The sequence below is a fragment of the Protopterus annectens genome, chromosome 9.part0 (assembly GCF_019279795.1).
Source record: "Protopterus annectens isolate FY-2018-M chromosome 9.part0, PAN1.0, whole genome shotgun sequence".
NCBI classification, from domain to species: Eukaryota; Metazoa; Chordata; order Ceratodontiformes; family Protopteridae; genus Protopterus; species Protopterus annectens.
Window position 1 is genome coordinate 1193765328 of NC_056743.1, and position 25499 is coordinate 1193790826.

General features: G+C 45.7%; 1 protein-coding gene across 1 annotated transcript in view; it reads right to left on the bottom strand.

The window, feature by feature from the left end:
• ZDHHC5 (zinc finger DHHC-type palmitoyltransferase 5) overlaps positions 1-25499 on the bottom strand; it is a 1362456-nt gene that overhangs the window by 693768 nt on the left and 643189 nt on the right. The window contains 1 exon segment of the mRNA XM_044084108.1: positions 21273-21279. Coding sequence (XP_043940043.1) covers positions 21273-21279 — 7 coding nt within the window.

The following is a 25499-nucleotide window of genomic DNA, read 5'->3' on the forward strand; positions in this document are numbered from 1 at the left end:
ATAATTAAACCGAGAACCGAAATATTTAGAAGCAAAAATGTACCGACGATGGATGGGGCACTGATTAAATAAAGCACAAAACCGACAACAATGTACGCCATGGTCAGGGCCTAGGCAAGGAATACAGTACAAATGGAAATCCTTATGAGGTATTTGCTTCCCACAAGTAATACAATTATTAACTTTTACTGACATTGGTAAGGAGCAAGAAAAAGTTTCTCCAATGGGGTACTTGGCTTTTTAGTTGAAGGCTTCGGTTCTGAAACTTGAAAACAAAAATTTCAGGAGTCGGCCGACCAGCACTTGCGAACTGCTTCTGCTTCGGGCAATGTGCAGCAAGAAAGACTGATGTAATGGTGTCGGCTGCATGTTTTATACCCCTGACATCATGGAAGAAGGGACAGCAACCGACACAGGACCCAAGACTTTGTTAATCAGGCCGACTGAAAGCAACCTGCCAGCAGATTACCCAAATGTAATGACTGCAACAGTGAAACGCGAAGAACATCATTTTTCCTACTTACCTTCACAAGAAAAACAATGGTCAGAAGAACTGCAAGATTTAGTTCTGTCAAGACAGTAACAGATTTGTCTATGGACATCCAAGGTATGCAGTACCTTTTCTCCCTCATCTCTAGGTTTGGGAAAGAAAACGGGGAGATGTATAGTTTGACAAAGTAAACTTGGATACCACTTTAGGCATGAAAGTATTTTTCAAAGAAACCTTGTCCCCACTAAAAATGAAATAGGGTTGGACTCACCATAACAGCTTGCAACTCAGATACCCTTCTTGCAGAGGTCAGAGCAATCAGTAGAAATGTTTTTCATGTTAAGAACCTCCGGTCAGACAACTTCGCTGGTTCAAATGAAGAAAGTGTTAGCTTCTCTAACACAAAATTAAGATCCCAGGGGGGAGCCACTAGTTTACTTGGAGGACTCTTATGCAAAATCCCTTTCAAGAACATTTTCACATGAGACTGCCTAGAAAGAGGAGGATCCATGGGCAGACATGATGAAACGGCTGATAAATGAACATCGATACAAGAATAAGAAAGGCAATAAGACATTATTTCACACAAATACTGCAAAACCAGAGAATAACTAGCCCTGAATGGGTGCCGGTTATGTTGTTAGCACCTACAAAAAAACTTTTTCCATTTGCTAGTATATGACTTTCTAGTGGCAGGCTTTCTTGGCACCATTAGTACCTGCTGCATGTCCTCAGTAAACAGGTGCCAAAAAGGAATCAGTCATCCAAGGCAGTCAACTGAACATGATTGATGACAGAGTATATCAAACACCTGTTTTTGGTGAGAGTAGATCCAGTCTGTGAGGTAGCTTGTGGCTGGACAAACCCAAGCACCGAGATTTTAAAAGATACAGGGTGTTGATGTGGAGACCAGAGAAACATCACATACCACAGTACCTTTCTCATGTGGAGTCTTTCCAGGGTTATCATAAGAATAACAGATGCCAGGATACCAAAACCCTTAGGTATTCCCTCACAATGACCAAAGTCTAAATGAAAACCTTAGATAGACATAAAGATCTATTTTTCCTGCAGAAGAAAAGCTCTCTGAACTGAGGTGTCTAGTTGACACCCTGTGAATACAATCCTGTGTGAGGAAGTCAAAAAAGACTTATGAGTGTTTTCTTTGAATCACAGCTTATGTAACAGACATCTCACCAAAGACGGATATTTCTGATACTCTGGAAAAAACAAAAACTGCAAAGATGAGCAACATGGAAAAAAGAATACCCAGCAGCCTGCATTCACCTATAAATGGAGACAGACATGTTGTGAACACTCTTGGTGCAGCGGATAGTCCAAAGGGTACAGCAGAGAACTAATAATTTGACCCAGATGCACAAAACCTTAAGAAATGTATGAAATCTGGATGAACAGAAACGTGAAAAACAGCAGTGGAAACATGAAATTCTGACTGAGGGAAGAGGAATGTAGGAATTTCCTCCCACTGCCTCTACAGCAGAGGAACCAAATACTAAATCTCTATTCAGGGGAGAACTTAAAATTTCATCATCATCTGGGAGGTTTTGTGAATGCAGCCATAGCTTTGGAAGTAGTACTAAAGTACAGTTTTGTACCTACCATAAATGTAGATGTTCGAGTGCTAATACAGCTGCAGTCATAACAGATGGGTTCTCCTGCCGTCAGGCGGGTCCTCAGTCGGCCGAATTCCAAAGTCTAGGTCCGGCGTCGGTTGTCGTCGCTTCTTCCCTGACGTCAGTGCGACAGGGGTATAAAGGAACCAGCCAACGCCATTTTCTTCAGTTTTTCTTGCCCCAGATGTCAAGTGCCCCCAGAAGGAAGGCAATACATACATTTGTGTAATAATGCAGTGCAATATAATCAAAATACAGTAGTTGCAAGCAAATACATCATAAATGAATACCCCAATCAGGTTGTATGAGGATGTGTTAGCCTATAGGCCTGTCCCAAGAGGGGAAGGAGGGAGGGAAACCTGGACTGCAGCTGTATTAGAACTCAAACATCTACATTTATGGTAGGTACAAAACTGTACTATGTTCATCGTGCATACAGCTGCAGTCATAACAGATGGGTAGAATCCCAAAGCTAAGAAAGGGGTGGTAGGCACTAGGTGGAACTAGGGGGAGCCAAAATGCCCTGCAAGACTGCAGTGGCAAAGCCTGCTCTAGATTTGGAGTATAGTGGTAGGTTGTAGTGCTTGGAGAAGGTATGCACAGAACTCCAAGTGGCTGCTTCCAAAATATCCTTGGTAGGAACTCCTCTGAGGAAGGCTGCAGAGGTGGCTGTGGCCCTGGTGGAATGAGTTCTAATGCCTGTAGGTACAGTTTTGCCATGAAAGGAATAGCAAAAGCGTATGCAGTGGGGTATCCATTTTGAGACTGACTGTCTGGAAATTGGCTTTCCTTGAGCTCCTACCGCATACGCCACAAAGAACTGTTCTGATTTTCTGAAAGGCTTTGTTCTGTCCAAATAATAACGCAGTTGTCTGTGGATGTCCAAGGAATGTAGTAATCTCTCCCCTTTGTTTTGAGGATTAGGATAAAAAGTAGGTAAATGTATGGCCTGATTTAAAGCTACCCTGGATACCACTTTAGGCATAAAGGACGGGTTGGTTCGTAAGGAAACTCTGTCCTGATGGAAGATGGTAAAAGGCTGGACAGCCATGAGAGCCTGTAGTTCTGAAACGCTATGAGCTGAGGTGATAGCCAGAAGGAAAGCTGTCTTCCAGGACAAATATTGCAAATCTGATAAGGCAGCTGGCTCAAAGGGAGGCAAGGTCAGTTTTTCCAGAATGAAATTAAGATCCCAAGCAGGTATTGGTTGTTTCCTTGGAGGTCTTAAATTCTTAGCCCCTCTGAGGAACTGTCTTAAGAGAGGGTGAGAGAATAAAGGTGGATCAGTGTTGTATTCTGCAGAAATGGCTGAGGCATGGATTTTGATGGAGGAGAAAGAAAGTCCACTGCTTAGCAGTTCAGCCAAATACTGTAGTATTTGAGGTAAATTCAGTTTTCCAGGATCCTGACCCTTTTTCTCATTCCAGACACAAAAACGTTTCCATTTTGCGGAGTAAGCTTTTCTAGTTGATGGCCTTCTGGCCTCCAAAATGACATCTTGCACCTCCTTGGAGAGTAGGGCCTGTTGTGATGCTAAGGAATCTTCCATGCGGCTAGACTGAGTGTTTTTAGCTGGCTGTGAAGAGTTTTGAAGCTGTGCTGAGTCAGAAGAGGCTTTAGAGGCAGGGTCCATGGTGGGAAATGCGTCAGGCTCCTCAGGAGTGGGTACCAGTGTTGCCTTGGCCAGTCCGGAGCAATGAGAATCATCTTTGGTCTGTCTGCTCTGGTCTTCAATAGAACTTTGGGCAGCAGAGGAAGAGGTGGGAAGGCATAAACTGTCATTGATGTCCAACTGAAAGAGAGATCGTCCACTCTCCAGGCCTTTGGATGGAAAATCCTTGAGCAGAATTTTGTCAATTGATGATTTTTATGGGAGGCAAAGAGATCTATGTCTGGCCTTCCCCATTCTTGGATTATTTCTGTAAAAACTTTTGGATGCAATTTCCATTCATGTGGATCTGTCATATTCCTGCTTAGGTTGTCTGCCAGCGTGTTTTTCTTGCCTGGCAAGTACTGTGCTTGTAGTTCCAGTTGTAAGTCCATGGCCATGTTCCAAAGTGACATGGCCAGTCTGCATAGGGGATAAGAATGTGTTCCTTCCTGTTTGTTTATGTACCACATAACTGTGGTGTTGTCCATTCTTATCAATAGTTGACCTGGTTGTAGAAGGTCCTTGAAAGCTATAATAGCATTTATTACTGCTAGCATTTCTTTTTGATTGATGTGAAGGTGCTTTTCTTTTTGGGACCATTTGCCCTGAATGCACCGATCTGTCATGTGCGCCCAGGCATAGTCCGAGCCTGTTGTGATGACTTGATTTGCTTGAGGCTTGCTGAATGGAAGACCTGTGTTTGTTTGACATGCTTGAGCCCATCACAGAAATTCCTTTTGCAGACATGGAATTAGTGGTATTATTGTTTCCAAACTGTGGCTGTGTTGAGACCATATGTTTTTCAGGTACCACTGTAGTTTCCTCATATGCAGCTTTGCACATGGGATTAGTAAGATGCAAGATGCCATGATTCCCAGAGCCTGCAGGATTTTCCTTGCAGTCAGCCTGGTGCAATTTGCTAGTGTTCTGAAGTATTGAATTAGTTGCCCCTGCTTCTCTGGCGTGAGGTAGGCCATCTGGGTGTTTGTGTCCAAATTGGCACCCAGGAAAATTATCTTCCGAGAGGGTATTAGCCTCGATTTCTTTTTGTTGACTGTGTATCCCAGAGAGTTCAACAACATTATTACATAAGCCAGATGTTTCAGAAGAATGTGCTTGCTGTCCGCTTGGATCAGGCAGTCATCCAAATAGGGGTATATTTGTATCCCTTGAAGTCTGCAGTAGGCAATTACTGATGCCAGACATTTCGTGAATACTCTGGACGCAGTAGATAAGCCAAAGGGCAATGCAGAGAATTGATAATGGGTTGAACCTGCAAGAAATCTGAGATACCTTCTGCAATTTTGTCTGATTGGGACATGCAGGCATGCCTCCTTGAGGTCCAATGTTACCAGCCAAGACTCCTTGCCCAGGATGGGAAGAAGTTGCTGTAGAGTGAGCATCTTGAATTTTGGTACGAGTAGAAATGTGTTTAGGATGGACAGGTCCAAAATAGGTCTCCAATCTTTTCCCTTCCTTGGCACCAGAAACAGCCTGGAATAAAAACCTTGAACTTGTTAGATGTGGAGTACCTCTTGAATAGCTTTCATGTTTATGAGATCTGTAATTTGCCTTTGTGCCTCTGCCCTTTGATTGTGTGGCAGGTTTGGCATGCCTCTCATTTTTGGAAGGGTGTGAAAATGGAATTTGTAGCCTCTGTTTATAATGTCCAGGATCCATTTGTCCTTTGTGACAATATGCCAATTTTTTGAAAATAATGCCAGCTTTCCTCCTAACGGGGCTTCCATTTGAGACTTGGTTGGCATGCAAAAGGGAAGTCATTAGGTTTGCTTTTTGAAAGATTGCGAGTTATCCTCACCACCTCTGTGTAGGAGCTTGCCATTGTCTGCCTCTAAATGATCCTTGGGCTTGTCCTCTGCCCCTCGGGCGCCTGTATCTGCCTCTTTGGGGTCTGTCCGTGGCAGGAAAGTATCAGTTTTTGGAAGGCCAATTTCTACTAAAGCGTGGGGGTTGTACCTGTAGAAATTCTTTCACAGTTTGCATTGATTTAGCCTTTTCCTCCATTTTCCTTAACACCTCCTCAGCATTAGCACCAAATAGTACATCCTTTTGAAGAGGGGCGTCTAGTAATTTAGCTTTGACATGATCAGGTAAGGCTTGTTCCTTGAGCCAGGCATGCCCTACGTATGACTGATCCTGTAACAGCAGCTCTACATGAGGCCTCTAGAGCATCAAAACCACTTTGTAAGGTATGCTTACCCACTTGTTCTGCACTATGCATCAAATCCTTCAAGTCTGGTTGTTCAGGTTGTGACATTTTACTTTTCAACTGTGATAACAAAAACTGTTGGTATTTTAGCATATGAAACTGACAGTTTAAGGCCCTCATGGATAAGGTAGCGGAGGTATATACCTTTTTCCCCCACCTTTCTAAGGATCTGGATTCTCTCTCGGAAGGTAATGGATTTTTAGCAATGGAGGCCTTAACTCCCTTGGGGCCCTGTGAGATGGTTTCTGGGTCAGCAGCATGGCTTTTGTATAGAAATTGGTGTGAGTCAGGAACCCTGTAGTACCTGTCCGGCTTAACTGGAGCTGGAGGTAGAGAGTCCGGGTTAAGGCAAGCCTCCGAGTAAACATCATCTAGGATGTCCAAGACAGGAGGTATAGCCAGAGGCCTGTGCTGAGGTAGCAAGAGAAATTCCCTGAGCCTTTTCTTGGAATCTGAATAATCTTGGCCTTCCCAGTGGAAGTGTTCCCTTAAAGTATGCAAAGTTTCCCCAAATGAGTAATCCTCTGGGGACAGAAGGGATGGATTCCTCCGCATCAGAGTCTTCAAAAGGGAGTAAGAATGTTCCTGATCATCAGAGTGCTCTGAAATAATGGAGCCCTGATCAGAGGAGGGAATCTTCCTCCACTCTGGGCCTTTGTCCGGTGGGGGCTGAGAACCTCTGATAAGAATAATTAAGTCCTCAGCCATTTTAAGCATCTGTTTCTTAGGCATGGGGCCTGGAGATGGGCCCTGTGTAGCTGGTCTCAGAGTGCATGGTTGCTTTAGACTTTGTGAAAGCCTTGATGGAGAAAGAAGAGGAAGGTCTGAAGACACCTTGAGTGGAGGCGGACCTGTCCACATTCTGAGTTTCAACGCCAAGAGTGGCTTCGGTATCTGTAGTCGGGGTGTGGGCCGAGAAGCATGCGACCTTGGGCACAGGAGACACCGTCAAAGAAGTGTCGTTGGTAGTCAGGAGCTGCGTAGGTGCCTCGCTGAGAACCGTACCACGTGTAGCCGGCTTTGGCGTGGTGTCAGTAGAGGCCGCGGACCTCGTGTGTTGGTCCTTGTCTTTGCGTTTTTTAGACAAAACCAGAGTCGGAGTATCCGGCGACATAGTATAATTAAATGCTTTCCCAAAATAATGCTGGGCGAACTCCGCCCGACGCTTAATAGTGCGTTTGTTGAATGTAGCACAAAAGCGACAGACCGAGATGTCGTGGTCTGGGCCTAAACAAGGTATACAAAGGGAATGGAAATCCTTATGCGGTATTTGCTTCCCACAAGAAATACAATTATTAACTTTGACATCGGTCTGAGGCAAGAAAAGTTTCCCAACGGGGTACTTAGCTTTTAAGAAGACTTCGGTTTCCAAATTTTCATAATCTCAGGAGCTGGCCGACCGGCACTTGCGAACTGCTTCTGCTTCGGGCACCGCGCGGCAAGAAAGACTGGAGAAAATGGCGTCGGCTGGTTCCTTTATACCCCTGTCGCACTGACGTCAGGGAAGAAGCGACGACAACCGACGCCGGACCTAGACTTTGGAATTTGGCCGACCGAGGACCCACCTGACGGCAGGAGAACCCATCTGTTACGACTGCAGCTGTATGCACGATGAACATGAAGGTCATACACACTGAATACAATAAGTAGTGACCTGTGCAACAGAGGAACCCAAGTTATTTAAATCAGATTTTTCCTCAAGAAAAAACTACAGATAAAGCATCTCTCATACCTTCACAATTTGTCAGAACAAAGAAACATATTAGCCTGATAATTTAAATGTTTGAAAATACAAGTTGCAGAAGTATGAACTTTTTTCCCATACCTATCAATAATTGTCCTATCTCATCAGAAAAAGTAGGATTGGAATTAGTTAAGTGCTTAGCAGCAGTAGGATCAACTAAAGCTATAGCAGCTGGGTCAGGTTTGGGAATAGTGTATTTAAACAACTGAAACTTTTTTTTAGGGGCAGCTGGCGGTTTACCAGGAAAATTGTAGGCATTAACACACATCCTATTCAGCAAACAGAACAGAAGCAATGGGTGTGGGTTCAGGAAATTCCTTCTGTAACAACTCATAGTACTTTCTGAAAGACTGAGAAAGTACAGTTTTGTACCTACCATAAATGTAGATGTCCGAACAGGATAGCATCTGCAGTCATAACAAATGGGTTGTCCTGTCGTCAGGCAGCCCTTCAGTCGGCCGGATTCCAAAGTCTGGGTCCGCCCGACTATCGCACTTCACCCGACGTCATCTCTGCTGGTCTTCGGGTATAAAGGCATCAGCCGACGCCATTTTCTTCAGTGTTTCTTGCCCCAGATGCCAGTTGCCCTCTAGGAAGTTAATTTTGGGAGAAAAGCCAATGTTTCCAAAATAGTAGAAGGCAAACACAAAAATTAAGCATGTATGTACATATATACAAACAAATACACCATAAGAGACCCCCCCCCCATCTAGCTATTGGGAGGGTAAATACCCTAGGAGTACCACAGAGGGAAGGAGGGTGGGTAATCCTGACTGCAGATGCTATCCTGTTCGGACATCTACATTTATGGTAGGTACAAAACTGTACTATGTCCTTCAAGGATGCATCTGCAGTCATAACAAATGGGTAGAATACCATAGCCAAAATAGGGAGGAGGAAAAGGAATCATGGTGTAGTTAGGATCCCTTGCAGTACAGCAGTGGCAAACCCTGCTCGGGATCTGGAGTATAGAGGTAAATTATAATGCTTGGCAAATGTATGCACGGAGGTGCAAGTAGCCTCAATAATGTCCTTGGTTGCCACTCCTAAGAAAGCTGTGGTAGTGGCTGTAGCCCTTGTTGAATGAGGTCTTATGTCCTGTGGAACTGGTTTTCCATGGTAGGAGTAACAGAATCTTATGCAATTTCCTATCCATTTGGAGATTGTCTGCTTGGAAATTGCTTTTCCTTCCCTTCCTGTTGCATAGGCCACTAAAAGCTGGTCAGTTTTTCTATTACTTTTGGTTCTGTCCAGGTAGTAGCGTAACTGTCTATGTACATCCAAGGTATGTAGCCTTTCCCCTGTTCTGTGGGTTGGGAAGAAGGTAGGCAGGTGGATTGCCTGGTTTAAGGACACTCTGGATACCACCTTAGGCATAAATGTAGGATTAGTTCTCATGGACACTATCTTGATGGAAGATTAGGAAGGGTTGTACTGCCATTAAAGCCTGTAGTTCTGAAACCCTCCTTGCTGAAGTAATTGCCAGTAGGAAGGCAGTTTTCCATGATAGGTGTTGAAGATCTGCTGTTCCTGCTGGTTCAAATGGTGGGAGTGTCAATTTTTCTAGCACAAAATTCAAGTCCCATGCTGGTAATGGTGGTTTCCTAGGAGGTTTTACATTCTTGATCCCTCTGAGGAATTGCCTGAGTAGAGGATGTGAGAAGACAGGTGGATCAAAGCTGTATTCCGCAGAAATAGCTGATGCATGTATCTTGATGGAGGAATAGGACAGGCCTGTATGAAGAAGCTCTGCCAAGTACTCCAGGATGTTAGCAATGTCTATGTTTGACACATCTTTTCCTTTTCAGCACTCCAAGTGGCAAACCTTTTCCATTTTCCTGCATAGTTCCTTCTTGTTGAAGGTCTGCGGGCTTCAAGGATAATGTCTTTAACCCTTTGAGATAAGCCTGGGTTAGTTGTTGTTAAGTGATGTTCCAGGCAGTCAGTTGTAAGGTTTTTAGGTTTGGGTGTAGGATGCTGAAGTTGTTCTGAGTTAACATCAAAGGCATCAGGGGTATTGACCACATTCTCCCCTGAGACATGCTCCTCAGCAAGGGATACCAGTGTTGTCTTGGCCAATTTGGAGCTATCAGAATTATCCTTGGGCGTTCCTCTTTGATTTTTAGTAGTACCTTGTGCATCAAAGGGAGAGGTGGAAATGCATAAGCTGTTAGGCCTTTCCAACTGAAGGATAGAGAGTCCAACTTCCATGCAAGCGGGTGGAACGTCCTTGTGCAGAATTTCTTGAGCTGGTGGTTGAGTGGGGATGCGAATAGGTCTATTTGGGGCATTCCCCATTTCTTTGTGATGGTCTTGAAGATGTCCGGGTGCAGCATCCATTCGTGAGCATCCGAGGTAGTTCTGCTTAGCATGTCTGCTAGGATGTTTTCTTTTCCTGGCACAAATATTGCCTGTAACTGGATGTTGTGGCTCAGAGCCATGTTCCAAAGATCCATAGTCATTCTGCATAGAGGGTAAGAATGAGTGCCTCCTGCTTGTTGATGTACCACATGACAGTGGTGTTGTCTGTCCTTATCATTAAATGGCCTTCTTTGAGGAATGGCCTGAATTTCTGGATTGCTAATTTTACTGCCAGCATTTCTTTTGGTTTATGTGCAGGTGCAGCTGGTCTGGAGTCCACAATCCTTGTATGCACTTGTCCAACATGTGTGCCCCCAGCCCTAGGTCTGAGGCGTCCGTTGTGATGGTTTGGTTTGCTTGACAGTTGTGGAAGGCAAGCCTGTGTTTGACTGGCATGCTCGCCCACCATAGGAACTCTTGCTTCAGGCATGGAATTAGTGGGATTTCGGTTTCTAAGCTGTGCCTGTGCTGAGACCATAAATTCTTTAGGTACCACTGTAATTTTCTCATATGCAGTCTGGCATAGGACCAGGAGTATGCATGATGCCATAAAGCCCAAGGCCTGCAGTACTTTTCTTGCTGTTAGTTTGTTCTGCTTTGTTAATGCCAAGAAGTAAAGAGGAAGTTGTTCTTGTTTTTCTGCAGTCAGGAACGCCATTTGTTTTACTGTGTCCAATTCTGCACCCAAGAAAGTTCTTGTCTGGGATGGGATCAGTCTTGACTTTTTTAAATTGACTGTGTATCCCAGGGCTTGTAGTAAGCAAATGACCCTTTGTAAATCTGTTGTCAGCTTGTCTTTGTTGTCCGCTTGTAACAGGCAGTCGTCCAGGTATGGATAAATTTGGATTCCCTGTAGCCTGCAATGAGCGATTACTGATGCCAGGCATTTTGTGAATACTCTGGGCGCAGTAGATAAGCCAAAGGGCAATGCTGAGAATTGATAATGCTCTGATCCTGCAAGAAATCTGAGGTATCTTCTGTCGTATGGGGACGTGCAGGTATGCCTCCTTGAGATCTAGAGTTACCAGCCAACACTCCTTGCCCAGCATGGGAAGAAGTTGCTGTAGGGTCAGCATTTTGAATTTTGGGACGATGATGTAAGTGTTTAAGACGGACAGGTCGAGTATAGGTCTCCAACTTTTCTTTTCTTGGAACTAGAAAGAGTCTGGAGTAGAATCCTTTGCCCTGTTGTGCTATTGAACTCTTTCCACAGCTCTCATCTGTGTTAGTTGAGCTACCTGTTTTAGAGCTTCTGCTTTTGAGTTGGAGGTAGGTTTGGCATTCCTCTTTTACTGGTAAGGTGTGGAAGTGGAACCTGTAACCTTGGTCTATGGTTTGTAAATCCACTTGTCTTTTGTGATATAGTGCCAATTTTTTGAAAATAAGGTTAACTTTCCGCCTAAAGGTGCTGCTATTTGCTACCTGGTAGGTGTGTCAGAGGCCAGTCACCGTGATTGTCCTGTTGCAGTGGCAGTGGTTGTGTCCGTGCCTCGCTGGTTATTGCCTGCCACTGGCCCCCTCTATAGGCACCTCCTATGGTTTGATTTCTACCTCTAGAGCGCCTATTCCTGCCTCTTTGAGATCTTGAGGAATCTGGAAAGGACCAATTTTGGCAGGCCAGTTCCTGCTAAACCTTGGGGCTGAACCTGTAAGAAATCCTTAACTGTTTGAACAGATTTTGCCTTCTCCTCCATTTTCTTCTATTACTTCCTGAGCAGAGGTACCAAAAAAGACTGTCCTTATCCATAGGAGCATCTAACAGCTTTGCATTAACATGATCCGCAGGACCTGCTCTTTCAACCATGCATGCCTTCTTATTACTGTGCCAGTCATGGCTGATCTAAATGAAGCCTCCAGTGCATCATAGCCACATTTTAAAGAATGGTTACTAACCTGCTGTATGTTATTTACCATTTCTAAAACATATTTCTTATCTAAGGGTTCATCAGAGGACAGTTTCTTAGATAACTGATCAAGCATAAACTCTTGGTATTGGATCAAGTGAAACTGACAGTTTAAAGCTCTGGCTGAGAGAGTAGCAGAGGTGTAAACTTTTTTGCCCCATCTCTCTAAGGACCTGGATTCCCTTTCAGAAGGAGAGGGTTCTTTGCTGAGTAGAAGCTACTGCCTTAGGCCCTGGGAAATAGTCTCAGGATCTGCAAGTGGGGTCTTGAAAAGGTGGTGATGAGTGTGAGGTACCCTGTAAAATCTGTCTGGTTTGGCAGGGGCTGGGGGTAAAGAATCAGGTGCAGTGCAAACATCATTAAATGCATCATCCGCAACAGGCAAGACTGAGGTATAGCTATGGTCTATGTTGTGGTAAGTGCAGAAAGGTCCTAAGCCTTTTTCTTGAATCTGAGAAATCTTGTCCCTGCCATTGGAATTGTTCTCTCATGGCATGTAAGGTTTCCCAAAGGAAAATTCCTCTGGTGAGAGGCAGATGGAATGGATTCATCAGCATCGGAGTCTTCAGTAGAAAAAGGAGCCTCTGGCTGATCTGTAGTATGTGAGTCATCCAAGAATCATCAGAGGACTCTGGCTGGGGCTCTGCCCTAGGTCTCTCTTTTCTGGGGCCGAGAGGCCCTGTCTGGGTGAGATTGGGATCCCCTAATTATGAGATTAAATCCTGCCAGAGTTAGCATTTGAGAACTAGAAGTGTGTTCTGTGAGGGGCCTTAACAGGCACTGATTTAACAGTTTTGGCTGCTTTGGCCCTGGCAAAGGCCTTTATAGACATGGCAGCAGGAGGCCTAGCAGCACCACGTGCTGGGGTAGAGACATCCAAAGGGATGGTGTCCGATAAGTCACTAGAAACCACAGTAGTAGCAAAACTTCAGAGGCCGATTCAACTAAGGTAGCAGGGGCCTCAGTAGTAGTCATGGATTCGCTGAGGGTTGACCGGTTTTCAGTTTCGCCGAAACAGAGACACTGCTGCTTGCTTAACTGTGGTTTCGCCGAAACCGCGGACCGCGAAAGTGTCGGTCTTTTCTTTGGCTTTTAACTATTTGGGTAGTCGGAGGATCCGATGGCATAATGTACGCCAAAGTCTGAGCCGAAAACTGTTCAGCAAACTCCGACCGACGCCTAAGCGTCGGTTGAAGGAAGCACAGGCTAAACAGGCAGCTACGCCGTGGTCTGGGCCTAAACAAGGTAGGCAGTATGAGTGGAAATCTTTATGAGGTATTTGTTTCCCACAAGTTAAACAGTTATTTACTTTTTCTGACATCGGCTGAGGCAAGAAAGAGTCCCCAATGGGGTACTTAGCTTTTAGAAGTCTTCGAAGTAGTATTCGGTAGTAGGAATCTCTGGATCTGACCGACCGGCACTTGCGAACAGCTTCTGCTTCGGGCACCACGCGGCAAGAAAGACTGAAGAAAATGGCGTCGGCTGATGCCTTTATACCCGAAGACCAGCAGAGATGACGTTCGGTGAAGTGCGACATCAGCGGCCGGACCCAGACTTTGGAATCCGGCCGACCGAAGGGCTGCCTGACGACAGGACAACCCATTTGTTATGACTGCAGATGCTTCCTTGAAGGACATCCTCAGTGTTCTCCCACTGAAACACTGGCACATTCTAGAAACAGTCTCCAAGAAACAGAAACCCCTACAGGGGAATCAGACATGGAGCTCTACTCGGTATGAATCAGATATTTGGAGGAAAGAATATCCTGCATCAGTCCCTACATCTTCCCAGTTTGTATGAAGAATTCAAGATTCTGAATCTAAAGGGGAATCTTTCCTTCTTTTACCAGAAACTACTACATAAAGAAAGAACAATAGCCTGAATTAAACCCCGAGCCAGAACCAGTAAACTACTATCAAAACAAAGCTGAGGAAGAGAGTGCACATATGCTTGGATTTCCGTTTCTTTTTGACAGGAAAACTTGGACCACCTGTGTTATTAATGGCAGCAGCAGCTTCCCCAGGGATGGACACAGCATTCTGACAACAGGGAAACCCTTCCCTGTTCTCTCCCAAGACCAACACAAGTAGCTTTCCTTTACCCAGTGAGGGACTTCCAACAGCTACAGAGGATGTGGCTAACCCCTAGTCCACAGTAGCTATTGGTGTTACACCAGTGATCCAGGACAAAAGATGAGTGGTCTGAGGTAAAAGTAATGGCCACAGCAGAGTCGCACACCTGTAGCTGAGGCAAATTTTTAGCCTGTTGTGGTGGCAAAAGTTATTTTCTTAATGTTTTCTTTTTGTGGGTGGAAGGAGGACTGACCATGGGACCAGAAGTCTTTTCCATGGTCAAGCCAAAAATGTAAAAATGGTGTCTCTTTCCCAGGAAAGACGATAAGCAATCATCGGTAAAGCAACCAGTACACATTTTTTTTTTTTTTTTTTTTTCTTCTTCTTACAGAAAATAAAAAAGTAAAAAAAAAAAACACTTTGCAACACTATGTCACAGCCCCACAAAGGAAAAATAAATACAATTTCACCACAAAAAATAAGTTTTCAGTTAGTTTACGCTACTTTTAAACTGACAGAAGAAAAACAAGTGCTCCACTTAAAAGTACATTAGTCTCAAGACAGCCTGTTAAAACATAACGCACCTAGATTTAAAAGAAAGTTGTTGAAGAGGAAAGTAATAAAACATCAATAAAATTAAGACTTGGAAGGGGTTTTCCCTCAAAGGGGACTTAACTGCCCAGCAAAGGAAAGCACAGACAGATGATCTTGAAAGCCTCAGAGAAGAGTACTATTTGGTAGCAGTAAAGTTTTGAAGGGCTTCACTCCCAAACTTCTATTTTAGTCAGCTCAAACTGCCTGTCAGTCTGGGAGTGTGGAAAGTGCGCTTAAGTTTTGGAAGCTGGCCTGCTGTTATATCCTTGGCAGGACATAATCCATACAGCTAAGGCTACTGCAACAGTGATCAATATGATGAAGGTAGAAGTTTTGCATAACAACATTGGGATTTTTATTTTATTCTGGACTAAATGAATGCCCTGAAGTTTTTCAGGGGTCTTCCTTTAATTTTCTACCTGCCTGTTTTTGTCGCTGTCACTATGCAGGAGGTTTTAAACGTACACTTTGAAGTTGAGGCTCTACATTACACTGAAGATGGTGGGGCTTTCTCTGAAACCAGTCTTTGTTCACTATACTGTGGTGGTTTTACATTTATTTTTAATAACTTTTATTTTACATTTGTTGACCGGGATAGTCCGACTGGATGCATGTCCATTTTCAGTGGAGGCCTGGGGAGAAAAGCTCCAAGCAGATACAGCATTACATATTACAAAAAGACTATTTACAGAGATTACATAAGTAAGCAAGTTAAACAAGTTCCACAGGTTAGAGTTAATCCCAAGCGTAAATCAGGATTAAATTACGCAGTAAAATGGTTAACAGATTTTTACACATTCTAGAGACAGTTAGCCAGGCTTGATACAATGACATAGCCAGTTAAGTGACAAATGTTGTTTGAGTCTAGTTTTAAATTGACCTAAGGTGGAAAGTAAGGTAATATCAGCTGGAAGAAAGTTCCAGGATCTACTTACAGAGTTTGCAAAGAAAGTCTCACTGGCTGTGTTATTAATTTTGCTAGTCTGAATTAGTAGTTTGTTAGAGGATCGAAGCAGTCTGGGATTGTTATAGGGGGTGACAATATTTAAGTGCAGGAGTATTGTCCGGTTTATAGAGGATTTTATAGGCCATAATCAGTTGGTTATACTGTATTAGGCTGGGTAGTTCAAGCCATCCAAGCTTGTTTAGATTGATGCAATGATGCATCCTAAATGGCAGCCCAGTGGCAAACCTGGCAACGTGGTTGTAGCAAGTTGAGAGTTTAAGGACAGTCTTGTTTAAATTCGAGAGTAGAGGGGATGCATACAGAAGGGTTGAAAGAAGGTGAGAGCGAGCTATGGCAATTTTAGCTGGAGTTGGTTAGGAAGGCTTTTATTCTGTAAAGTAATTAGAAGTTATGTACTCACCATAACGTTCCATCTGAGTAGGTGTATTCATTTGTCTGCAACCTGTGGGTTATGGATCCGACATCGGATCCGAACCGGCATGGTTTTCCAGCTATGGATCCAAGCTCTCAGCTCCTCCTCACCCATAATGCCTGCTCTACCCTCATGACCTCAGATCAAGTTTGCCAAAGCAACAACACCCTGAAAAGGGTAACATAGAATAAGCAGGAAACTGAAAGGCCAGGGGATAGAGGGATGGTTGCAGACAAATAAATACACCTACTCAGATGGAACGTTATGGTGAGTACATAACTTCTAAATCTGAAGTAGGATATTCATTTGTCTTCAACCTGTGGGACAGAGTCCCCAGCTACCTGAATCTTGGTGGCCATCATGGAAGGAAATTCGAGCACCGCGGAGCCAAAGGATGCTCTACCCTAGATGCAAGATCCAACTTATAGTGGGAAATAAAAGTATGAGATGAAGCCCACGTGGCTGCTGCTGAAATATCATCTAGAGGAACCCTAGCCTTGAAGGCTGCCGAGGTAGATACTGACCGGTTGAATGGGCATGAACCCTTCCGTGCGGGCCTTCCTGAAGCTTGATAAGCCAATAAGATGCACTGTGAAATCCAGCGGGACAGAGAAACTTTAGAAATTGGCTTGCCCAAATTGAATTTTGCAAAGGAAATAAACAACTGGTCGGATTGCTTATGACCAGCCAGTCCTGTTCAGATAAAATCTAAGTTGCCTGTGAACATCTAATGAATGGAGCTGATATTCACCTTTGTTTTCATATTTAGGGAAGAAACAGGAGGTTAATGGACTGATTGATGTTTGCTTCAGAAGTTTACTTTTAGGAAGAAAGGACGGGTTGGTCCTGAGGTAGACACGGTCCGGATGAAATACCAAGTAAGGAGGTTTAGCTGATAATGCTTGAAGCTCAGAAACTCTCTTGGCCGATGTAATGGCTACCAAAAAGGCTGTCTTGTGGGACAAGAATTTGAGATCCACCAGCAGCTGGCTCGAAAGGGGGGGCGGTCAAGGCCTGTAGAACCAGAGAGAGGTCCCAAGGAGGAACCGCTTGTTTTATAGGGGGCCTGAGAAGAAAGGTACCTTTAAGAAAAATTTTACACAATTTGGCTGACATAAGAGGATTAGAGTCATGGCCAATGTGATAATGAGAAATTGCCGCCAGTTGTACTTTGACTGTGGAACTGCTGGCACCATCTAAGAGAGTGGTTAGAAAGTCAAGCACTAATGGAAGAGGAGCCGTGAAGGGATTCAGGCCTTGCGCCCGCCCACAAAGAAAAACGCTTTCCACTTGCTGCGTGTAAACCTTTCTAGTGGATGGTTTATGAGCTGCCACCAAATTGCCTTAACAGGTGACGAAATACCGGGAGTCCTGATCAAGAGGAACTGGAGCAGCCAAGCGGTCAGCTTCAGGTTGTCCAGATGGAGGAGGAATGCAGGATGGATGGGATATCAGATCCGATGGGATCTAGAATCCAAGGAGGATTCACCGAGTGAGACCTAGGAAGGGGAACCAGATCTGTCGAGGCCAAAACAGAGCAATGAGAATCATTCTGCAACCCACCCGAGAGGCTTTCTGAAGAACTTGGAGCATCAGAGGCAAGGGTGGATAAGCATACAGAAGACCGGGTGGCCAAGCATGCACCAGAGCTGCCTTGGTACCTCCGGGAGGAGGTATCAGAAAAAACTGTCGACTTGGTGTTTGAGGAGAGGCAAAAGATCGCATGAAGGGTTCCCCACCGTGCGAATATGCGCCCGCTACCTGACAATTGAGAGACCACTCGTAAGGGGTCAGAATGGTGCGACTGAGCTTGTCCGCTAGGATGTTGGACCGACCCGGAATGTGCGTTGCTATTGGAAAGCGGTTGGTGGAGATTGCCCATTCCCAAACTCTCATGGCTTCTCGACAAAGAGGGTAAGACCTTGTCCCCCCTTGCTTGTTGATGTACCAGACAAAGTACAGTTTTGTACCTACCATAAATGTAGATGTCCGAACTGGATAGCATCTGCAGTCATTACAGCTGGGTTGTCCTGTCGTCAGGCAGCCCTTCAGTCGGCCGGATTCCAAAGTCCGGGTCCGGCTTCGGCTGATGTCGCCTTCACCCGACGTCATCTCTGTTGGTCTTCGGGTATAAAAGCATCAGCCGACGCCATTTTCCTCAGTGTTTCTTGCCCCAGATGCCAGAAGCCCTCTAGGAAGGCTAAAATTTTTGGAGAGAATGCCAATGTTTCCAAAAAGGATAGGTAAACACAAAAATAAGCATGTATGTACATATATACAAACAAATACACCATAAAGACTCCACCACAGTTAGCTATTGGGGGTAAACACCTAGGAGTACCACAGAGGGGAAGGAGGGAGTAATCCTGACTGCAGATGCTATCCAGTTCGGACATCTACATTTCTGGTAGGTACAAAACTGTACTATGTCCTTCATGGATGCATCTGCAGTCATTACTGGGTAGAATACCATAGCCAACTAGGGAGGAGGATAAAGAAAGATTATGGTGTGTTAGGATCCCTTGCAGTACAGCAGTGGCAAACCTGCTCGGGATCTGGAATATAGAGGCAAATTATAATGCTTGGCAAATGTATGCACGGAGGTCCAAGTAGCTGCCTCAATAATGTCTTTGGTTGCCACTCCTCGTAAGAAGGCTGTGGTAGTGGCTGTTGCCCTTGTAGAATGAGGTCTTATGTTCTGTGGAATTGGTTTCCATGAAGGAGTAACAGAATCGAATGCAATTTCCTATCCATTTGGAGATTGTCTGTTTGGAAATAGCTCTTCCTTCCCTTCCTGTTGCATAGGCTACCAAAAGTTGGTCAGTCTTTCTGTTGCTTTTGGTTCTGTCCAAGTAGTAGCGTAGCTGTCTATGTACATCCAAGGTATGCAATATTCTTTCCCTCTGTTTTGTGGGTTGGGAAAGAAGGTAGGGAGGTGGATTGCCTGGTTTAAGGACAATCTAGATACCACTTTAGGCATAAAAGTTGGATTAGTCCTCATGGACACTCTATCTTGGTGGAAGATTAGGAAGGGTTGCACTGCCATTAAGGCCTGTAGTTCTGAAACCCTCCTTGCTGAAGTAATTGCCAGTAGGAAAGCAGTTTTCCAAGACAGGTATTTTAAGTCTGCTGTTGCTGCTGGTTCAAAGGGTAAAAGTGTCAACTTTTCTAATGCAGTTTAAGTCCTGTTGGCAATGGTGGTTTCCTTGGAGGTTTTACATTCTTGATTCCTCTGAGAAACTGTCTGAGTAAAGGGTGTGAAAAGACAGGTGGATCAAAGCTGTATTCTGCTGAAATAGCTGATGCATGTATTTTGATGGAGGAGTAGGACAGGCCTGAATAGAGAAGTTCGCCAGGTACTCCAGAATATTAGGCATATCTATGTTTGAAACATCTTTTCCTCTTTCAGAACTCCAAGTGACAAACCTTTCCATTTCCAGCGTAGTTCCTTCTTGTTGAAGGTCTGGGCGTGCTTCAAGATTATTGTCTTTAACTCTTTGGGAAAGTACTTGATTAGCTGCTGCTATGTGATGTTCCATGCAGTCAGTTGCAACGTTTTCAGGTTTGGATGTATGGTGCTGTAGTTGTTCTGAGTTAGCATCAAGGGCATCAGTGGTATTGGCCACATATTGTTCCCGAGACATGCTCCTCAGCAGAGGTACCAGTGTTGTCTTGGCCAGTTTGGAGCTATCAGGATTATCCTGGCTGTTCCTCCTTGATTTTTAATAATACTTTGTGTATCAAGGAAAAGGTGGGAATGCATATGCTGTTAGGCCTTTCCAGCTGAAGGAGAGAGAGTCCACTTTCCCCCTTTTTTTGTGGGTTTTAAATGTCCGGGGCAGTTTTTGGCTGGGATTTTGGGGGTTTTCTTTAAAAGTCTTCTGAGATTTTTTTTCCCCAAAAATTTCCCTTTGGATGGTCTTTAAAATGCCGGGGGCCCCCATTCCAAAACATTTTTGGGGGTGTGGTTCCCCGGTTTTTTGTCCCCGCTGGGTTTTTCTTTTTCCCTTTTCAAAAATTGGGCCCCTTTTGGAAAGGGTTTTAACTTTTATTTCCAGGGTTTTTCCCCATTTTTTTAAAAATTATTTGCAAAGGGGTTGAATTTAGTCCCTCCCCGTTTGTTGATGTCCCCCCCATTTAACCCCGTTGGGGTTGGGCTGGTTCCCTTATTTTAAAAGGGGCCCCCTTTTTAGGAAAGGCCCGAAATTTTTAATTCCGTTTTAACTGGAAAGGGGGTTTTTTTTTAGGTTGTGTGGGGAATTAAAACCTTTTTGGGCCACAATTTTTCCCTTTGTCCGGGAAATTTGGGCCCCAAAATTTTGGTCCTGAAGCCCGGGCCCCGGTTTTTTTGTTCTTTTTCTTTTTTGACCCGGAAAGGGGAAATTCCTGATTGGAAAGCCTTTTTTTAGGCCCCCCCAAGGGAATTTCCTTTTTTTTAAGCCTTGGGTTTTTTTAAAATTTCTGTTTCCCCCGGGGTTTTGCCGTTTGGGGCCCTTTTAAATTTTTTGGGCCCCTTTTTTGTTTTCCCTTTTAGCGGCAAATGGGAAAATTTGAATTCCTGAAACCCAAGGGGCCTTTCCCGGCTTTTTTTTGTTAAATTGGGCAGTTTTTTTTTGGGCCAAAGGGGAAGTAAAGAAGTTCTTTTTGGGGTTTTTTTGAGTTGGGAATGGGGGGCCCTTTGTTTAACTGGTTCCCCCCAATTTCCGCCCCAAAAAATTTGGGGCCTTTTTTTTTGGGAAAAGGTATGTTATTTTGGGGGAAATTGGAAATTTTTCCCGGCTTGGTAGCAAATAAAACCCTTTTTGTTCTGTTGGTTTTCCCCGCTTCTTTTGTTTCCCTTTTTAGGCTCGGGTTTGGGGTAAATTTGGAATTTCCTGGGAAAATTGGAATGGCCCTTAACCTTTATCCAGGTTTTTTAAAAAACTTGCGTTTTGTAAGGGCCAAAACTTTTTAAAAATTTTGAAGTGCTTTTTTTCCCCCGGAAAGGGAAATCCTTTAGGTTTTTGGGAGGGGGGGTCGTTTTTGGGACGTGCCCGGGAGGCCCCCCTTGGATTGGTTTCCGCCCAACCCCCTTTCCTTTCCCCTTTGGGGGAAATTTGTGGGTCAAAAACCAAATTTTGGAATTTTTTGGGGGAAATGAAGAAAATTTTAAAGGTTTTTAACAGAAATTTTCCCTTTTTTCCTTTTTTTAATAAATGCTGGGAGGGGAAAACCCTTTCCCTTTCCTGGGTTGGGAAATTTTTAAAAGTCCTAAGGGGGGCTTCTTTCCATTATCCTTTTTAGGCCTCTGGTTTTTATTTGGAAATAGTTTTCATTCCCTTTTGGGTGGTTTTAAATGTTTTAAGTTAAACCTTTCCTTAAAACTATTTTTTAAAATTTTCCCCTTGGTTTTTTTGTTAATGTAAAATCCAGTTCTTTGAAAATAAGGTTTAAACTTTGCCCAGAGGAGCTGAATTTTTTCCCCTTTTTCCCATTTGGTTAAGCCTTGGTTTCCCCTTTAGGGAAAAGGGGTTTTGTTGGGGCCTCTGTTGGGACCCTTTAATTGTTTTGGGTCTGGAAAAGGGGGGGTTTGGTTGATTTCTGGGCCCCCGGGAAAAGCCCTTTTGGGGGGCCCCGGGGGGAAAACTTGGGGGAGTCTTGGGAAAAAACCAAAAGGGCAGGAGGTTTGCTAAACCTTGGGGTTGGGAATGCAAAAAATCCTTTTAACTTTTTGGGAACGAAATTTCCCTTTTCTTCCATTTTTTCTCCTGGGTGGGAAAGGGGTTTCCCCCAAAAAATTTCTTTCCTAGGGAAACACTGGAATTACTTTAACATGAAACCGGAGAAAAGGGCCTTTGGCCTGGCAGTTTTTTTCCCGTTCCCTCAGGGGAAACTAAAGGGAAGGCCCCCAGGGGGTTCCCCCGGCCCTTTTGGGGCTAACCCCGTTGGGGGAGTTAACCCTCTAATTTAAAAATTTCTTTCCCAAAGTTAAGGGTTTTTTTTAACTGAAAGGGGTAAATTTGGTTTTGTATCTTGGTGAAACCCCGGCAAGGTTTAAAGGGTCTAGGCCCGAGAAGTGCTGGGGTAAACCTTTTCCCCAAAATTTTCTAAAGCCTTGGGCCCCTTTTAAAAATTGGGTTTTTCAAAAGGCGGGCCCCATGTTGGGACCCTGGGGGTTTTTCAGGGTTTGCAAAGAGGGCCCTTTTTTTTAAAGGTTTGGGGGAGGGGTGTCGGCCCCCTTAAAACTTTGGTTTTTGGGAGGGGCGGAGGAAACCGGGGCGGCATAAATTGAAAATCAACCAAAAAACGGGGGAAACTAAGGGCCTGTCCGGTTTGGGAAAAAGGGCGAAAGGTCTAAGCCCTGGGCCCAAAAAGGCGCCCTTGGAAATCTTTATGGAGGGAAGGGTTTCCCCCCAAAAGGAAAAATTCTTTTTCTGGTGGGAAAAAAGAGCCCAAGGGTTCTTAGCTTTTTAATCTTCAAAATTGGAGAAAGGAGCCCCGGCCTTTTCAGTTTGTTTTGGGACCCAAAAAAGGAAAAACCCATCAAGGACCAAAAATGGCCTAAAGGGGCTCGCCAGGCTTTTCCGGGGCTGAAAAGGGGGCCCCGCGGGTGAGATTTAGATCCTCCAAAAAAGGGAAAAAATTTCGATTAAGCAATTTTAAAAAAGAAAGGCCTGGGGAAAGGGGGGTTTTAACCCCGGCACTTTTTAGCTTGGCTGGCCCTTTGCCCTGGCCGGGGGGCCCTTTTGGACCCGGCTGGAGGGCCTGGCACCCGTGGGGGGGGAGAAAACACCCAAATGGGGGCCTTTTAAAATCATTGGGCCCCCAAAAAACCCCGAAATTTTGGGTTCAATGTACAGGGGGCCCAAAGGGAGACCCCTGTACAAAACCCCCGTTTTCTTTAGCCGGAAAGGAAAAATGCTTTGCGGGCCCAAACCCCGGACCCAAATTCCCGGCAACCCGAAAGGAATGGAGGGTCCCCCCCTAAGTCGAAATCGCCAAAACAAAAAATTTTTTCAAACCCCCCCGGAAACCCCAAAGCGGGGGGTTGGTTTTTTGGTTGGGAAAGGGGGGGAAGGGTGGGGAAAAGGGCCTGGTAACCGTTGGGGGGTGAAACCCCAAAGGGGGGGGCCCCCCCTAAGAGGGGGGGAAACTTTAATATTTGGGGCCCCGGGGTTAAAAAAAAAACTTTTTGACTGGCTAGGCCCAAAAAAATCCGGGTCCTTAGGTTTAGAAGCTTCCCTAGGGCTAGAAAAATCCGGATTTTTCCCCGAAGGGGAAATTGCGAACCCCGTTTTTCTTGGGCGCCAGGGGAAGAAAGGCTAGGAAAAAGGCGGGCCCTTGGAAACCCAAAAAGAACCCCCGGGGAACCCCACCATCGCGAAGGGGGGACCCCTTTGGAATGGCCAACTGAAAAGGGGGGCCCCCGAGGGGGACAACCCCAGGCTTCAACTTTGGGAAGGAAAGAAAAGGGGTTGAATCCTTGGTTAAGGAAAAAAGGGGCCTGAAGGCTAGCCCTAAGGGCAAAGCTCCTTTGGGAAAATTGGGGAATCAGGGTTCTGGTTGGCCCCAAAAACCTTTACCCCGGCCTGGGGCCCCCCCCAGGGGGGGAAAGGCCCCCCCTGGGCCCTGCCCGGAAGGGGTTGTAGACCGGGATGGGCCCCCCGAACCCAAACCTTCTGATTTTCCCCAGGGAGTCTGGGGGAGAGAAGGATTCCACGGAAAGGCCCCCCCTGTTGGGTAATTTAACCTTTCCAAAAGGAAAAAATCAAAAACGTGAAGGCCCTTTTAAACCCCCAGGGAAAAAAAAAGGAAAGGAAGGAGGCCCGACCTAGTGCCCGTTTTAACTCTGCCGCCCCCCCGAGGAAGGTTTTTTAACTTTTCTAAAATGGCCCCTATGAAATTTTTAAAGCCAGGGGGGTTGGGATTTTTAAAAAATTGTGATCCCCGAAGGGGGAAATGGAGAAAGGAAAGGGCCAATAAAATGTTCCCCCCTTCCTACCAGCCCCGGGGGAAAATGGGGGCCCCTGAAGCCTCGGTGGGGCCCCAACCCCTGGGAAAACCGGGCCCACCCTGGGGGGGGTAGAAAAAAGGGAAAAGGGCCCAATGGTTTTTGGGGTTTGGGTCCCCCCGGGGTCCCCCTTCCATGGAAAAAGGGGGCCCCCGGGGGTCAGGGGCACCCAAAATGATTTTCTCCCCAAAAAAGGGGGGAAAGATTGGGGGCCATTGAATTTTCCTTGGGGGCTCCAAAAGGGGGAAATCCCCGGGGTCCCAGTTCCCTTCCCCCTTTGGCCTTAAAAAACTGGGGGTAAATGATCCTTTTGGTTTCCTGGGGAACCCGGGGGGTGGAGGGTCCTTTTTCAAAAGGCCCAATTTTTCCTGGGGCCAAAAGCGGGGTTTCCCGGGGGGGTGGGGAACCCGGGGAGGGATTAAAGGAAGTGAAAAAAGGGGGGTGAACCTCCGATTATAATTTGGGGGAACCCCAAAGGGTCCGAAATGGGGTCCCTGGCCGAGGGCCCCAACCGGTCCCCATGCCCCAGACAAAAGCGGGCCAAACCTCCCCCCCCCGGCTGGCCCAGGGAAAAGGTTCCGGACCCAAGCCCGGGAGGGGGGCCCCCTGCCTCGGGCCCGCCCCTCCCTTTCCCTGCCCACCGGGAAGGACTGGTTTGGGGGGAGCCCCGGGGGAGGGAAGAACCCCATCTTCTTTTGGGCCCTTTTGGTTCCTTAATGGGCCTCGGGTGAGAAAAGCGGATTCCGACGGCCGGGAAGCCTCCCCGTCTGGGAACGGCCCCCGGGCCCCCTTTTAAACAACGAAACCACCAAAGGGGCCAGGAAAAATTGGGAAAGGGAAAGGGGGGCGGGCCCAAAGGCCCGCCCCCCCAGGTGCCTCCTGTCCTTTTCTAGCCCCCTCCCTGAAGGGGGTTAGCCCGACAGGGGGGTAAAGGGGGTGATAAGGGGGGGGCCACCACGGGGGAAAAGGCCAAAAAACTTTTCCCCTTTCCCCCCCAAAAAGGACTGGGGGAATGCAGCTTTTTCCTTTTAAAAAAGATTTGGGGTGCACCTAAATTTAAAAGTTCAAAGGCCCAAAAGGGTAACTAAAAAAACCGCCCCCAACCCACATCCAGCCCGCCGGGGGGAAAAAATTTAAAAAACTCTTCCTGGAAAAAAACCTCTTTCCCGCCCCGAAAAAATGGCATTACCGAGGCCCCTTAATCCAAATGGGGGCCCGGCGGAAACGGACTAAAGGTCCCAATCGGGCTTTGGGAAGGGCTAGGTTTTCCTTCTTCCATGGTTGGATAAGGTCCAAAACCCCGGGGGGGCAGGGGGCAAAAGAATAACCCCGCTTTTTTTTAAAAGGTTTAAGGAACAGGGGGTTTAGGGGAAAAATTGGACCCCCCCTTTTTTTAGGGAGTATTTCCCATTTTTAAAAGTCTAAAGGAGACCCCCCTTTGGGGTGACCG